The sequence below is a fragment of the Triturus cristatus genome, chromosome 12 (assembly GCF_964204655.1).
Source record: "Triturus cristatus chromosome 12, aTriCri1.1, whole genome shotgun sequence".
NCBI lineage: Eukaryota > Metazoa > Chordata > Amphibia > Caudata > Salamandridae > Triturus > Triturus cristatus.
The window spans coordinates 842,818,268-842,835,755 of NC_140595.1; the positions used below are offsets into that span (position 1 = coordinate 842,818,268).

The 17,488-nt window shown below is 47.9% G+C and overlaps 2 protein-coding genes across 2 annotated transcripts in view; one reads left to right on the top strand and one right to left on the bottom strand.

The window, feature by feature from the left end:
• LOC146783044 (very-long-chain 3-oxoacyl-CoA reductase-like) overlaps window positions 1-17,488 on the bottom strand; it is a 133,586-nt gene that overhangs the window by 44,582 nt on the left and 71,516 nt on the right. The window contains exons 4-6 of the mRNA XM_085638372.1: window positions 14,212-14,322; window positions 8,534-8,601; window positions 6,921-6,965 (exon numbers count right to left, since the gene is read on the bottom strand). Of these exons, the coding sequence (XP_085494498.1) occupies window positions 6,921-6,965; window positions 8,534-8,601; window positions 14,212-14,322 (224 nt within the window). The remainder of the gene's footprint in view (window positions 1-6,920; window positions 6,966-8,533; window positions 8,602-14,211; window positions 14,323-17,488) is intronic.
• On the top strand, window positions 4,099-8,187 carry LOC146783045 (uncharacterized). Its single transcript, XM_085638371.1, has 3 exons — window positions 4,099-4,538; window positions 4,714-5,577; window positions 5,992-8,187. Coding segments are annotated over exons 1-3 (1,137 nt in total). The 5' UTR covers window positions 4,099-4,537; the 3' UTR covers window positions 6,264-8,187.

Below are 17,488 nucleotides of genomic sequence, written 5' to 3' on the forward strand. Positions count from 1 at the left end.
CAGTGAACTTTAGCACATCTCTACAAGGTCTGTGTTCTTCTGCAGTCTCTGCTGTACATCCAGTGAACTTTAGGACATCTCTACAAGGTCTGTGTACTTCTGCAGTCTCTGCTGTGCAACCAGTGAACTTTAGGACGTCTCTACAAGGTCTGTGTACTTCTGCAGTCTCTGCTGTACATCCAGTGAACTTTAGCACGTCTCTACAAGGTCTGTGTACGTCTGCAGTCTCTGCTGTACATCCAGTGAACTTTAGCACATCTCTACAAGGTCTGTGTACTTCTGCAGTCTCTGCTGTGCAACTACTGAACTTTAGGACGTCTCTACAAGGTCTGTGTACTTCTGCAGTCTCTGCTGTACATCCAGTGAACTTTAGCACATCTCTACAAGGTCTGTGTTCTTCTGCAGTCTCTGCTGTACATCCAGTGAACTTTAGCACATCTCTACAAGGTCTGTGTACTTCTGCAGTCTCTGCTGTGCAACTACTGAACTTTAGGACGTCTCTACAAGGTCTGTGTACGTCTGCAGTCTCTGCTGTACATCCAGTGAACTTTAGCACATCTCTACAAGGTCTGTGTACTTCTGCAGTCTCTGCTGTGCAACTACTGAACTTTAGGACGTCTCTACAAGGTCTGTGTACTTCTGCAGTCTCTGCTGTACATCCAGTGAACTTTAGCACATCTCTACAAGGTCTGTGTTCTTCTGCAGTCTCTGCTGTACATCCAGTGAACTTTAGCACATCTCTACAAGGTCTGTGTACTTCTGCAGTCTCTGCTGTGCAACTACTGAACTTTAGGACGTCTCTACAAGGTCTGTGTACTTCTGCAGTCTCTGCTGTACATTCAGTGAACTTTAGGACATCTCTACAAGGTCTGTGCACTTCTGCAGTCTCTGCTGTACATCCAGTGAACTTTAGGACATCTCTACAAGGTCTGTGTACTTCTGCAGTCTCTGCTGTACAACCAGTGAACTTTAGGACATCTCTACAAGGTCTGTGTACTTCTGCAGTCTCTGCTGTGCTGAACTTTAGGACATCTCTACAAGGTCGGCGTACTTCTGCAGTCTCTGCTGTGCATCCAGTGAACTTTAGGACATCTCTACAAGGTCTGTGTACTTCTGCAGTCTCTGCTGTACATCCAGTGAACTTTAGCACATCGCTACAAGGTCTGTGTACGTCTGCAGTCTCTGCTGTACATCCAGTGAACTTTAGGACATCTCTACAAGGTCTGTGTACTTCTGCAGTCTCTGCTGTACATCCAGTGAACTTTAGGACATCTCTACAAGGTCTGTGTACGTCTGCAGTCTCTGCTGTACATTCAGTGAACTTTAGGACATCTCTACAAGGTCTGTGTTCTTCTGCAGTCTCTGCTGTGCAACCAGTGAACTTTAGGACATCTCTACAAGGTCTGTGTACTTCTGCAGTCTCTGCTGTACAACCAGTGAACTTTAGGACATCTCTACAAGGTCTGTGTACTTCTGCAGTCTCTGCTGTGCTGAACTTTAGGACATCTCTACAAGGTCGGCGTACTTCTGCAGTCTCTGCTGTGCATCCAGTGAACTTTAGGACATCTCTACAAGGTCTGTGTACTTCTGCAGTCTCTGCTGTACATCCAGTGAACTTTAGCACATCGCTACAAGGTCTGTGTACGTCTGCAGTCTCTGCTGTACATCCAGTGAACTTTAGGACATCTCTACAAGGTCTGTGTACTTCTGCAGTCTCTGCTGTACATCCAGTGAACTTTAGGACATCTCTACAAGGTCTGTGTACGTCTGCAGTCTCTGCTGTGCAACCAGTGAACTTTAGGACATCTCTACAAGGTCTGTGTACTTCTGCAGTCTCTGCTGTACATCCAGTGAACTTTAGCACATCGCTACAAGGTCTGTGTACGTCTGCAGTCTCTGCTGTGCAACCAGTGAACTTTAGGATGTCTCTACAAGGTCTGTGTACTTCTGCAGTCTCTGCTGTACATCCAGTGAACTTTAGCACATCTCTACAAGGTCTGTGTACGTCTGCAGTCTCTGCTGTACATCCAGAGAACTTTAGGACATCTCTACAAGGTCTGTGTACTTCTGCAGTCTCTGCTGTACATCCAGTGAACTTTAGGACATCTCTACAAGGTCTGTGTACGTCTGCAGTCTCTGCTGTACATCCAGTGAACTTTAGGACATCTCTACAAGGTCTGTGTACTTCTGCAGTCTCTGCTGTGCAACCAGTGAACTTTAGGACGTCTCCTCAAGGTCTGTGTTCTTCTGCAGTCTCTGCTGTACATCCAGTGAACTTTAGCACATCTCTACAAGGTCTGTGTTCTTCTGCAGTCTCTGCTGTACATCCAGTGAACTTTAGCACATCTCTACAAGGTCTGTGTACTTCTCTAGAGCCTGCTGTACGATCAGGGAACTTTAGGACATCTCTACAAGGTCTGTGTACTTCTGCAGTCTCTGCTGTGCTGAACTTTAGGACGTCTCTACAAGGTCTGTGTACTTCTGCAGTCTCTGCTGTGCAACCAGTGAACTTTAGCACATCTCTACAAGGTCTGTGTACTTCTGCAGTCTCTGCTGTACATTCAGTGAACTTTAGGACATCTCTACAAGGTCTGTGTTCTTCTGCAGTCTCTGCTGTGCAACCAGTGAACTTTAGCACATCTCTACAAGGTCTGTGTACTTCTGCAGTCTCTGCTGTACATTCAGTGAACTTTAGGACATCTCTACAAGGTCTGTGTTCTTCTGCAGTCTCTGCTGTGCAACCAGTGAACTTTAGGACATCTCTAAAAGGTCTGTGTACTTCTGCAGTCTCTGCTGTGCAACCAGTGAACTTTAGGACATCTCTACAAGGTCTGTGTACTTCTGCAGTCTCTGCTGTACATCCAGTGAACTTTAGGACATCTCTACAAGGTCTGTGTACGTCTGCAGTCTCTGCTGTGCAACCAGTGAACTTTAGGATGTCTCTACAAGGTCTGTGTACTTCTGCAGTCTCTGCTGTACATCCAGTGAACTTTAGGACATCTCTACAAGGTCTGTGTACGTCTGCAGTCTCTGCTGTACATCCAGAGAACTTTAGGACATCTCTACAAGGTCTGTGTACTTCTGCAGTCTCTGCTGTACATCCAGTGAACTTTAGGACATCTCTACAAGGTCTGTGTACGTCTGCAGTCTCTGCTGTACATCCAGTGAACTTTAGGACATCTCTACTAGGTCTGTGTACTTCTGCAGTCTCTGCTGTGCAACCAGTGAACTTTAGGACGTCTCTACAAGGTCTGTGTTCTTCTGCAGTCTCTGCTGTACATCCAGTGAACTTTAGCACATCTCTACAAGGTCTGTGTTCTTCTGCAGTCTCTGCTGTACATCCAGTGAACTTTAGCACATCTCTACAAGGTCTGTGTACTTCACTAGAGCCTGCTGTACGATCAGGGAACTTTAGGACATCTCTACAAGGTCTGTGTACTTCTGCAGTCTCTGCTGTGCTGAACTTTAGGACGTCTCTACAAGGTCTGTGTACTTCTGCAGTCTCTGCTGTGCAACCAGTGAACTTTAGCACATCTCTACAAGGTCTGTGTACTTCTGCAGTCTCTGCTGTACATTCAGTGAACTTTAGGACATCTCTACAAGGTCTGTGTTCTTCTGCAGTCTCTGCTGTGCAACCAGTGAACTTTAGCACATCTCTACAAGGTCTGTGTACTTCTGCAGTCTCTGCTGTACATTCAGTGAACTTTAGGACATCTCTACAAGGTCTGTGTTCTTCTGCAGTCTCTGCTGTGCAACCAGTGAACTTTAGGACATCTCTAAAAGGTCTGTGTACTTCTGCAGTCTCTGCTGTGCAACCAGTGAACTTTAGCACATCTCTACAAGGTCTGTGTTCTTCTGCAGTCTCTGCTGTACATCCAGTGAACTTTAGGACATCTCTACAAGGTCTGTGTACTTCTGCAGTCTCTGCTGTACATCCAGTGAACTTTAGGACATCTCTACAAGGTCTGTGTACGTCTGCAGTCTCTGCTGTGCAACCAGTGAACTTTAGGACATCTCTACAAGGTCTGTGTACTTCTGCAGTCTCTGCTGTACATCCAGTGAACTTTAGCACATCGCTACAAGGTCTGTGTACGTCTGCAGTCTCTGCTGTGCAACCAGTGAACTTTAGGATGTCTCTACAAGGTCTGTGTACTTCTGCAGTCTCTGCTGTACATCCAGTGAACTTTAGCACATCTCTACAAGGTCTGTGTACGTCTGCAGTCTCTGCTGTACATCCAGAGAACTTTAGGACATCTCTACAAGGTCTGTGTACTTCTGCAGTCTCTGCTGTACATCCAGTGAACTTTAGGACATCTCTACAAGGTCTGTGTACGTCTGCAGTCTCTGCTGTACATCCAGTGAACTTTAGGACATCTCTACAAGGTCTGTGTACTTCTGCAGTCTCTGCTGTGCAACCAGTGAACTTTAGGACGTCTCCTCAAGGTCTGTGTTCTTCTGCAGTCTCTGCTGTACATCCAGTGAACTTTAGCACATCTCTACAAGGTCTGTGTTCTTCTGCAGTCTCTGCTGTACATCCAGTGAACTTTAGCACATCTCTACAAGGTCTGTGTACTTCTCTAGAGCCTGCTGTACGATCAGGGAACTTTAGGACATCTCTACAAGGTCTGTGTACTTCTGCAGTCTCTGCTGTGCTGAACTTTAGGACGTCTCTACAAGGTCTGTGTACTTCTGCAGTCTCTGCTGTGCAACCAGTGAACTTTAGCACATCTCTACAAGGTCTGTGTACTTCTGCAGTCTCTGCTGTACATTCAGTGAACTTTAGGACATCTCTACAAGGTCTGTGTTCTTCTGCAGTCTCTGCTGTGCAACCAGTGAACTTTAGCACATCTCTACAAGGTCTGTGTACTTCTGCAGTCTCTGCTGTACATTCAGTGAACTTTAGGACATCTCTACAAGGTCTGTGTTCTTCTGCAGTCTCTGCTGTGCAACCAGTGAACTTTAGGACATCTCTAAAAGGTCTGTGTACTTCTGCAGTCTCTGCTGTGCAACCAGTGAACTTTAGGACATCTCTACAAGGTCTGTGTACTTCTGCAGTCTCTGCTGTACATCCAGTGAACTTTAGGACGTCTCTACAAGGTCTGTGTACGTCTGCAGTCTCTGCTGTGCAACCAGTGAACTTTAGGATGTCTCTACAAGGTCTGTGTACTTCTGCAGTCTCTGCTGTACATCCAGTGAACTTTAGGACATCTCTACAAGGTCTGTGTACGTCTGCAGTCTCTGCTGTACATCCAGAGAACTTTAGGACATCTCTACAAGGTCTGTGTACTTCTGCAGTCTCTGCTGTACATCCAGTGAACTTTAGGACATCTCTACAAGGTCTGTGTACGTCTGCAGTCTCTGCTGTACATCCAGTGAACTTTAGGACATCTCTACTAGGTCTGTGTACTTCTGCAGTCTCTGCTGTGCAACCAGTGAACTTTAGGACGTCTCTACAAGGTCTGTGTTCTTCTGCAGTCTCTGCTGTACATCCAGTGAACTTTAGCACATCTCTACAAGGTCTGTGTTCTTCTGCAGTCTCTGCTGTACATCCAGTGAACTTTAGCACATCTCTACAAGGTCTGTGTACTTCACTAGAGCCTGCTGTACGATCAGGGAACTTTAGGACATCTCTACAAGGTCTGTGTACTTCTGCAGTCTCTGCTGTGCTGAACTTTAGGACGTCTCTACAAGGTCTGTGTACTTCTGCAGTCTCTGCTGTGCAACCAGTGAACTTTAGCACATCTCTACAAGGTCTGTGTACTTCTGCAGTCTCTGCTGTACATTCAGTGAACTTTAGGACATCTCTACAAGGTCTGTGTTCTTCTGCAGTCTCTGCTGTGCAACCAGTGAACTTTAGCACATCTCTACAAGGTCTGTGTACTTCTGCAGTCTCTGCTGTACATTCAGTGAACTTTAGGACATCTCTACAAGGTCTGTGTTCTTCTGCAGTCTCTGCTGTGCAACCAGTGAACTTTAGGACATCTCTAAAAGGTCTGTGTACTTCTGCAGTCTCTGCTGTGCAACCAGTGAACTTTAGCACATCTCTACAAGGTCTGTGTTCTTCTGCAGTCTCTGCTGTACATCCAGTGAACTTTAGCACATCTCTACAAGGTCTGTGTTCTTCTGCAGTCTCTGCTGTGCAACCAGTGAACTTTAGGACATCTCTACAAGGTCTGTGTACTTCTGCAGTCTCTGCTGTACATCCAGTGAACTTCAGGATGTCTCTACAAGGTCTGTGTACTTTTCTAGAGCCTGCTGTATGATCAGAGAACTTTATGATGCCCTGAAAAGGTTTGTGTACTTCTGTAGTGCCTGACAGTATGCAAACTTTCTATGCAAGACAGAAACTTTAAATTACTCATGGAATTAAATTCAAGTTTAAGGAGGTGGTTTTATGGGTTGTAAAATGCTATTTTAAGTCTTTCAAAATGCATGAAGAATTTTGCACTGTAAATAGCTAGAATCAAGGGTAAATAGTTTTAATTTGAACTCTTTAAGGTGCGATTAAGCTTTTTACCTAGTGTGCGTCGCCCAGTGCCTTCCTGGCACTTGCCATGGTTGTATGATGGGCTGATTGCTGCTGCCTTGGGTCAGGCTCTGCATTGGCTGTCTATAGGTGCAGAGGCTGCCATAGGCACAAGTGATGGATATAACACGCTAGGTTTTGGAAGACACAGTCCTTAGTGGGACACAGGCTCGCTATCATCCAATGGAGGGGCGGGTCACAATTGGCCGGTATACAGGTAGGCGTTACTGCGAGCATTATGCGTTGGATTTCTAACCTAGAGACCTGGTCCTTGGTTTCTGTCTTCTATAGACCATTGGTAGAAGTCCCCAGACATTCAATGTGCGTTGAGTACGTAGACCAGTACCGCGCACCCTAAGATCGCGTGAGGCAAACCCTCACTGGGGGTGCTTACCTTGTACATCGACAGGATGTTGCAATTGATGACATCTGGAATCTTCTGCAAAAAAAAACAAAGATAAAGAACTTCACCCTTGTGTGTGAGGGAGCACCCTGAGTCTCCAAGGGATATCAGTACAGTCCTGAGACTCATGGTCATTGCTTCCTAGATCAATACACCACATTGGAAAGATGACAGCTCCATCACATCGACGCGTGAGCAGAGGTACGTCAATGTGGCCAGCTTGTCCCAACAGGGGCTTGTGGCGCAGTATGTACCCTGAACTGGGCATTCTTCCCAAACAAACCTGCCTATCAGTTCCGCAAGGCTCTCAAGATTCATGTTGTCGCTGCCTCCCTCTAGGTACCTTAACCTCCTAACGTTTGACCTGTCCTCCTTCTAGGGAGCCTGCCGGAGCGAGCCTCTATGCTTGGTCTGGTGTGGTCCACTGCCCTTGTGATGAGACTTGTACATTAGGCGTACCACCCATAAATATACAAGCGTGAGTGTAAGGGAGATGGACACAGGTAGACTGAGAAGGGAGAGTCTTACCCTATTTGGTTGTTGCTATACATAGTACACATTCTACAGTGCACAGTAGATACTACACGCAGTCTATGAGTAACTACTATAGGTTGAAAGGTCATGTGCGGATCCTTTTCATTTATGCCAGAGTGATACTGTAGGCTGATGTTCTACAGTGATACCCACCAGGGAGACTCCTGTGCAGGTAAGAAGAAGGACCTCTCTTGATATAGTCTATGGAGGGATCCAACATAAGAAGTCTAGTGAGCTGTAATCATATTCGATGTCAGGCGTACATCATTTAAAGTTGTATAATGCAACTACCACTACTTTCAAATTTCTTGCAAACTCCTTTCGAGGAGGGAAGGAAAGAGTTTTGATTCTTCAGTGAAACCTGTGTTGAAATATATTTTTATAATCTTAAATAAAATGGTTTTATGGACAGGGCCTGCAGTCGGTTCCACGATAACTGCAGACCTTCCCAGGAGGTTGTTTTCTAGTTAATTAAGAACACAGTAGGCATGCATCATTGCTTGGGGTGTAGGGAACACCCATTGAATGAGTTAACCCGACTCTTAGCCCTATAGTCATTTCAAACCCTCAACCCCCTTCTTCTGAGGACGCGATCACACGGATGAAGATGAGGTCATTATAAAGCGCAATTCTCTCTCTGGTGTGCTATGAAGCCCACCTCCTACAGCTGAAAGCGTTTACAGCTCTTTGGCCTCCATATCTGTGTCTAACATCACCCACAACCACCTCACATGGAGGGGACCAATCTGATCAACACCCGCAGCATACAGGAGATGGGTGGGTTGTGCACAGCAAGCCTTCTAACACAAGAATGTCCTCCTAACAATGAGGAACGCACTATGCATACACCTATACCTCACCCCCAAACCTATCCATGCAGGTCATTGCCCCCGCCACTTCTCTGACACCTCACTCCCCGCCCACGACAGTGTGAGGCCTACTGGTCACTGGCCATCATTGCCCCCAACAGCTTGTCACCACCAACATAGCAGGACTTGTGTAGGTTGCTAGCCCCCAGCACCCTGCTGCTTCATACCACCCCTTTTACCCCTGACCGCCTGCCGACCAACCTCTTCGATATCCTCCGCGTCCAGGTAACGGACGTTTTTTGGCGCTGGAAGCATTCCGACGTTGTTCACTGCAGTGGGGGAAAAACATGATGTCAGTTGTGGAAAGTACCATTTTTTCAGAGAAGCTTCACTCTTTAGGTCTTGCTACTGACAGTTGTGTCTGGGCGACCTCGTGTTACCAATACTTTTAAAAAGAGGATAAAAGAAGCATAAATAAGAATTGGCACAAAGAGAGTCGGCGTTGAGTCAGCCCTCTTCAGTCATTGGCTATCAGGTGGTTTTCATGTTTTGTCATTGGTTGGTTGGGCTCTCCTTGTTCCACCCCATAGCATTTCGTGGAAGGTTACATTGTCCCACTACTGTTTCACCAGGTGGAAGGCCACAAGGCTTCAAGTGGTCATCATTTCCATCGCTGCTCCCTCATGCCCCCTTCCTATTCATTCTTCCTTTCTTTCTCCAAGCTCCCTCTCTCCCCCATCACTGCAGCATCACCCCCCCTATCATGTCTTAACTCCAGAGGGCTGCCCACAGGGAGGGTGGGGAGGTGGTTGTGGGGGGTTGTGGGGGGGCAGCACTGACAATGCACCTCCTCAGGGCCTGTTTGCCTCTGTACCTGTGTCTCTAATATGGCGCAGAGGCAAAGTGATTCCTTCATTTGCCTGTGGCCACGCCCCCATGCAAATGAGGGAACAAGATAGAGCAGGTGCTACATGTGTGCCAGCAGCATCAGTATTACAGAAGGGGCCCCACAAGCATCTGCGGCTCCTTCTGTAATACCAAAGTGCCCCGTGTGAGCACACACCCCAAGGTCTGTATTACCGAAAGTGTCCTGGCAAGCAATGGCCATGATCTAAATAAATGCATAATCAGTTTTCTTTGCCATTGTTTCATCTCACTTTCAGTATGAGACATTCAAGGATATCTGCCCTGGTCTTAATACTTTGGTATCCTGAGATTGAACAGGCGGTGGTGGACACAACTGGGACATCCAGCAACAGTCTAAGGTACTTCAGCCTGCTACAGCAAGGGCTTGTCTGACTCGAGGGACCTCTAGTGACTGCCTAAGGTACTGCAGCCTGCTACAGCAAGGGCTTGTCTGACTCGAGGGACCTCTAGTGACTGCCTAAGGTACTGCAGCCAGATAATCTGCTTCATTTCTCTCCACCGGGCCAAGCCGGTGCTCCAAGGAACTTTTCTCCATCATACAGGAATTTGCCAAACCCAACAGTGAAACAACAGACGTCCCTCCCTCTGGAATAGACTCAGCTCCTTCTTTCACCTCAAGATCAAGACACTTTACGACAACTTCGACGACGAAGACCTCTGCACCACCTCAACCCGCACCCCCAGAGATGCCACCCAACAGACCCTACTTACTTGGACCCCATTAACGACAAAAGACACCCTAAAGACTATGAAAAGCATCCACTCCAGAGCACCTTCAGACCCCTGCCTGCCACACATCTTCCACAGGGACACCACAGCCATCGCACCCGAGTTACCCTAAATCATCAACTGCTCCTTTGAGACCGCCACATTTCCTGACAACTGGAAGCATGCCAAATCAAACCCCTCCTAAACAAACCCTGAGCAGACCCGACGACCTCAAGAATTACAGACTCGTCTCTCTGCTCCCCTTCCAAACCAGAGTCATTGAGAAGGCCACCAACGTCCAACTCACCAAATTCATCAAAACAAACCACATCTTAGACGCCTCCGATCAGGCTTCAGAAGCAACCACAGCAATGAGACTGTACTCCTCGCCGCAACAGATGACATCTGTTATCTCCTCAACCAAGGCAAAACAGCAGCTGTCATCCTACTGGACCTCTCTGCTGCTTTTGACACCATCTCCCACCACACCCTCTATGCAAGATTCCATGAGGCTGACATCCGCAGCAAAGCCTTACAGTGTATGCTCGCCTTCTTCACCGGCCGAACCCAGACAGTCAGGCTACCACCCTTCTCCTCAGAACTTACAGAGATCAGCTGCAAAGTCTCTCAGGGCTCCTCCCTGGGCCCCACCCTCTTCAACATCTACATGGTCCCTCTGGCAGCTATCGCCAGAAACCACGGACTACACATCTCCTACACCGACGACACCCAGCTGATTCTCTCCCTCACCTATGAAACTACAGCTGCAAAGAACATCTTCCACAACAGGATGAAGGCAGTCATCATCCGGATGAAGGACAGCTGCCTCAAACTCAACTCCGACAAACCCGAAGTCCTCATCCTGGGAACCACCCCCTCCATCTGGGACAACTCCTGGTGGCCCGCAGCACTCAGAGCCACCTCCACACCCACCGACCCCACACGTAACCTCGGCATCATCCTTGACTCCTCACGCTCAATGAACCGCCACATCAAAGTCGTCTTATCCTCCTGGTTCCACACACTCTGCCTGCTGCGAAAGAATTTTAAGTGGATCCCTATCGAGTCCAGAAGAACAGTCGCCCAGTTGCTCATCAGCAGCAAACTCGACTACTGCAATGCACTCTACGCCACCACCACCCAGAAGCTTCAAAAGAAATTGCAAAGAGTACTGAACGTCACTACGAGACTTATCCTGGACATTTTCCGCTGCAGCCACATTGCCGATCACCTGAGAAACCTCCACTGACTCCTGATAAATAAAAGAATCACCTTCAAGCTCCTCACGCATGCCTACAAGGTCCTCCACAATATCCGACCTGCATACCTCCACCACCACCTCTGCTTCTACACTCCCACCAAACACCTCCGCTTTGCCAACCAAGCCCTGGCCACTATCCCACAGATCTGCAAGACCACGGACGGAGAAAGAGCCTTCTCCTACCTTGCCCCAAAGACATGGAATTCTTCCTCTACATCTCCTGCAATCATCCTGTCTACCTCAATTCAGGAAGGACCTCAAAACCTGGCTCTTTGACTGAACTGGCTCTTTCGACTGAACTGCAGAATCCATCCTCCGGCGCCTTTAAACACTAACAGGTGATTAGCTGCTCGCTACAAGAACCCTGAATGATTGAAGATGCGTGAAGTGAGCAGACATGGCCATGAAGAAGCATGAAGTGAGCAGACATGACTGAGAAGAAGCATGAAGTGAGAAGACAGGACCATGAAGATGTATGAAATGAGCAGACAAGACCGTGAATTTGCATGAACTGAGCAGATACGACCGTGAAGATTCATGAAGTGAGCATACATGACCATGAGGAAGCATGAAGTGAGCAGACATGGCCATGAAGATGCATGAAGTGAGCAGACATAACCATGAAGTACCATGAAGTGAGCAGACATGACCATGAAGTGAGCAGACATGACCATGAAGTGAACAGACATGACCGTGAAGAAGCATAGAGTGAGCATACAGGACCATGAAGATGCATGAAGTGAGCAGACATGACCATGAAGATTCATGAAGTGAGCATGCATGACCATGAAGAAGCATGAAGTTAGCAGACATGACCCTGAAGTACCATGAAGTAAGCAGATATGACCACCATGAAGATGCATGAAGTGAGGAGACACAACCATGGAGATGCATGAAGTAAGCATACATGATCATGAAGATGCATGAAGTGAGTAGACACAACCATGAAGATGCATGAAGTGAGCAGAAATGATCATGAAGATGCAAGAATTGAGCAGACATGACTCTAAAGTGAGCAGACATGACCATGAAGATGCATGAAGTGAGCATACATGATCATGAAGATGCATGAAGTGAGCAGACATGACTATTAAGTGAGCAGACATGACCATGAAGGTGCATGAAGTGAGCATACATGATCATGAAGCACCATGAAGTGAGCAGACATGACCATGAAGTGAGCAGACATGACCGTGAAGATGCATGAAGTGAGCATACATGATCATGAAGATGCATGAAGTGAGCAGACACAACCATGAAGATGCATGAAGTGAGCAGACATGATCATGAAGATGCAATATATGAGCAGACATGACCATGAAGAAGCATGAAGTGAGCAGACACAACCGTGAAGATGCATGAAGTGAGCAGACATGACCATGAAGATTCGTGAAGTGAGCAGACATGACCGTCAAGAGCATGAAGTGAGCAGACATGACCATGAAGAGCATGAAGTGAGCAGACATGATCATGAAGATGCATAAAGTGAGCAGACACAACCATGAAGATGCATGGAGTGAGCAGACAGGAAGATGCATGAAGTGAGCTGACATGACCATGAAGAAGCATGAAGTGAGCAGACATGACCATGAAGAAGCATGAAGTGAGCAGACAAGACCATGAATTTACATGAAGTGAGAAAATACCACAGTGAAGATTCATGAAGTGAGCAGACGTGACCATGAAGGCGCATGAAGTGAGCAGACAGGACCATGAAGTGAGCAGACACAACCGTGAAGAAGCATGAAGTGAGCATACATGACCATGAAGTGAGAAGACACAACCCTGAAGAGGCATGTAGTGAGCAGACAGGACCATTAAGAAGCATGAAGTGAGCCCTCTTCATGCAAGAGTAAGTGAATGCATAGAGCGGGCCCCATCACACCCAATTACAAATGTAAATCTTAGAGATTTGCTGGGATCAGGTGTCTGAGCGCATCATTGTCCGTATTTTACCAATACCAAGAGCCAGGCATGGGCTGCACTTGGATGAGACAGTTTGGAGCCTGGGGTAAACTCAGCTGCTGTGGGATATGAAATATAACAACACTGAAACTATCATGGGGCTGTTGGGGCAACCCTAACATGTCACACTGCATTTCACAGAGTAAGAAGACAAGAAGCATGGATTTCCTGATAGACGATGTCAAGAGGAGTGGGTGTATGGGATCTGTACCTCCAACATCTCTCTAGGGGTCCTGCAAGTGCTTAATTTCAGCAGGTGGTTTCCAGTGCTCGGCCCCGAAACGTAATTGTCAACACTGGCACTTATGACAGTCTGCCACATGGTGTCGCTGTCTGTGTACTTTAGAGCTGAGCAGAACGACAGCTGTTTATTAATTCAATATACATTAAAAACAAATAATTTCTGCCGCCCAAGCTATTCTTGAAGCTTTGGAGGCTTGGAATAGTCTGAGTTAGCACGGTTGTCGGAGTGTTATGGTGAATAGTTGGCAGCGTTGGCAGGGGTAATAGGAGGTTAAAGCTGCAGTGGCCACCTGACGAGGGCCCTGGCACATATTTTATTACAAATTAAGCACTGGTCCTGCTGGCAGTATTGTCACAACAGACCGCATGCAGCAGGCTTTGCACCACGAAGCACTGATCAATTCAACTTTTTTCAGATTATGCATAATTTTGTATTATTTTCCCAAAATACGAATTCAGCACATCTCTACTTAAATCAATGCCTTAGAAATATGTGTGGGTTTTTTATGCGTGTGGACTTGAGGTGGAAAGTTTCCAGAATTCACAGCAGTACATCATAATGTCTGACAGTCTCGGACAGGTTTGCTCCGTTCCTAAGACTTCAGGTTTAGGGGAGATTTGTGGGTCATGTGTGGTCTGGCTCTTTTGCTCAGGCTGGTAAGTAGGCAGATCAAAACATTGTGAACACATGATATCCCCCTACTGCTGGCTACCTCCTTGTATTTGTGCCAAGAATGGTTGGAGCCCTTGCCCGCCACATGCTCGTTAGAATGACTGTTAGCTATACTACCAATCTGTGCTGTGTTTACGCAGAGATTAACACATTGGGAATTACCCAAAATCCCGATGTCCAGGTCCTTCAGGCCGCATTTGATTGGTTCGTAGATTTCACGCCCTTTGCAGAAATCCGCCTGTATGATCCTGGTTTTGCAACCATACGTCTCTTCTGTAAAACAAAGATTGTTGTTTAGTGTTTGACTGAGTGTTGTATTTTATTTTCAACCACACACATGCCCCAGCCTTGGGGTCCCATGTACCGCTACACTCCTTTGAGAGAAGCACACCTGAGAGGTGGAGGGGGGGACAGCCACCATGTCTCAGGTGGAGGGTGGAAGAGCTATCATGTCTCAGGTGGAGGTTGGAAGAGCTCTCATGTCTCAGGTGGAGGGGGGGGGAGAACCATCATGTCTCAGGTGGAGGGTGGGACAGCCATCATGTCTCAGGTGGAGGTTGGAAGAGCTATCATGTCTCAGGTGGAGGGTGGGAGAGCCACCATGTCTCAGGTGAAGGTTGGAGGAGCTATCATGTCTCAGTGGGAGGGTGGGAGAGCTATCATGTCTCAGGTGGAGGGTGGGAGAGCCACCATGTCTCAGGTGGAGGGTAGGAAAGGCATCATGTCTCAGGTGGAGGGTGGGAGAGCCACCATGTCTCAGGTGGAGGGTGGGAGAGCCACCATGTCTCAGGTGGAGGTTGGGAGAGCCATCATGTCTCAGGTGGAGGGTGGGAGAGCCACCATGTCTCAGGTGGAGGTTGGAAGAGCTATCATGTCTCAGGTGGAGGTTGGGAGAGCCACCATGTCTCAGGTGAAGGTTGGAGGAGCTATCATGTCTCAGTGGGAGGGTGGGAGAGCTATCATGTCTCAGGTGGAGGTTGGAAGAGCTATCATGTCTCAGTGGGAGTGTGGAAGAGCTATCATGTCTCAGGTGGAGGGTGGGAGAGGCATCATATCTCAGGTGGAGGGTGGGAGAACCATCATGTCTCAGGTGGAGGGTGGGAGAGCCACCATGTCTCAGGTGGAGGTTGGAAGAGCTATCATGTCTCAGTGAGAAGGTGGGAGAGCTATCATGTCTCAGGTGGAGGGTGGGAGAGGCATCATATCTCAGGTGGAGGGTGGGAGAACCATCATGTCTCAGGTGGAGGGTGGGAGAGCCATCATGTCTCAGGTGGAGGTTGGAAGAGCTATCATGTCTCAGTGGGAGGGTGGGAGAGCCACCATGTCTCAGGTGGAGGTTGGAAGAGCTATCCTGTCTCAGTGGGAGGGTAGGAGAGCTATCATGTCTCAGGTGGAGGTTGGAAGAGCTATCATGTCTCAGTGGGAGGGTGGGAGAGCCACCATGTCTCAGGTGGAGGGTGGGAGAGGCATCATATCTCAGGTGGAGGGTGGGAGAGCCACCATGTCTCAGTGGGAGGTTGGGCCAGCCATCATGTCTCAGGTGTTACCTTGAATCAACATCGCCAGCTACCTTCACCTCACCCCAGCCACCGGCTGAGGAGTCAGAAGGAACCTCCAAGGTTGAGGCTGTTTCCGCTGAGCCTACAGCACCCCCTACTGGCACTACTGCCCCCAGTTTGCACCAGTACCGTCTGCTCATCTCTGTACCTTGCACCTGGAGTTTCCAAGCTTAGATGAACTTTCACTCCAGTATTTCCTCCCCTGACCTCATGTGAAACCCAAGTTGGGTGTTGATTCTGTCCAGTCCTCTCTTCTCTAGCTCTGACACAATATGTCTTTGCATTTTACTATAGGTCAAACCTCCCATCTACCTGTTTAGCCACTAACTCTCTTCCTGGCTCTTCTTCAACCCTGATTTTATTACTATTGCAACCTCTTGTTTCCTTGTGTGCCTTCACCTTAGGGGGGTCTCTTGACCTCCTTAACACAAACATTGTTCTGTTTCAGTCCCATGGTAGTTGCTCGTGTAATGCCTGTCATCCACAGCTGTCCTACCTGTTCTCTGTCCAAATCCTCCAGTTCTGATCCCCCCTGTCAGTTCCCTTTTAATGTATACACCTTTCTTGTCTCTCACCTTCACCTGCACATCGCTTCACCCAAGATCTCCCGTGTCCACCTCGTAGGCCATGCTCTTCTACATCGATCGCCTTGACCCCAGATCGCCTGTACCATCCCAGACACCTCAGATCTTTATCTCTCATCTATGCCAGGCACCACTTCCAGGTATCTCACTGAATTACCCTCCCCTGTAAAACACCGTCCATAGACATTTGAGTCCTCAGTATTTCAACGCCGTGATATCTCCTAGGGGATGAGTGTTGCGCTCTACAAATACCAAAATTAAAATAAATAAGTCTCTTACCCATCCCCTGTGCTTTCCATCCACAATTAGCCTGTCCACCCTTATCCTCCTGGGCAAACATGGTCTTACATCCCCGCAGCACCAGCCCTACCCTTGCTGCCATCTTCCAAACTCAAAAACAAAAACAACAATAGATGGACAGAATGCAGAACAATGTCATACATTCACCCCAGTACAGAGATCTGGGCCTAAATCCATCGTTTTTTTGCTCACCATGCCATTCCAGTTTGAACCCAGCCATATGCAAATCAGTCTTGACCCTGTGCCCCATGGGAACAGTCCAGCCCGAACTGCCAAGCCAGGTCCTCCCTGGACTGGAAACAAGCATCCTAGGACCGGTTCAATTGTTGTTTTTGCATTTGTCACCCCGAGTGGGAAGGGTATGCTCAGACGTGAGTCCCTTGCTCTCCATGCCACTGGAATAAGGCTATCCTGGCTGACGAGGGCTGAAAGCCCGAAACCGGTCCTAGGATGCTTGTTTCCAGTCCAGGGAGGACCTGGCTTGGCAGTTCGGGCTGGACTGTTCCCATGGGGCACAGGTTCAAGACTGATTTGCATATGGCTGGGTTCAAACTGGAATGGCATGGTGAGCAAAAAAACGATGGATTTAGGCCCAGATCTCTGTACTGGGGTGAATGTATGACATTGTTCTGCATTCTGTCCATCAATTGTTGTTTTTGCATTTGTCACCCCGAGTGGGAAGGGTATGCTCAGACGTGAGTCCCTTGCTCTCCATGCCACTGGAATCAGGCTATCCTGGCTGACGAGGGCTGAAAGCCCGAAACCGGTCCTAGGATGCTTGTTTCCAGTCCAGGGAGGACCTGGCTTGGCAGTTCGGGCTGGACTGTTCCCATGGGGCACAGGTTCAAGACTGATTTGCATATGGCTGGGTTCAAACTGGAATGGCATGGTGAGCAAAAAAACGATGGATTTAGGCCCAGATCTCTGTACTGGGGTGAATGTATGACATTGTTCTGCATTCTGTCCATCAATTGTTGTTTTTGCATTTGTCACCCC

Coding starts and splice junctions, on each gene's coding strand:
- LOC146783045 (XM_085638371.1), top strand. Junction 5,578..5,991: donor CTTTAGCACATCTCTACAAG/GTCTGTGTACTT, acceptor CATCTCTAAAAG/GTCTGTGTACTTCTGCAGTC.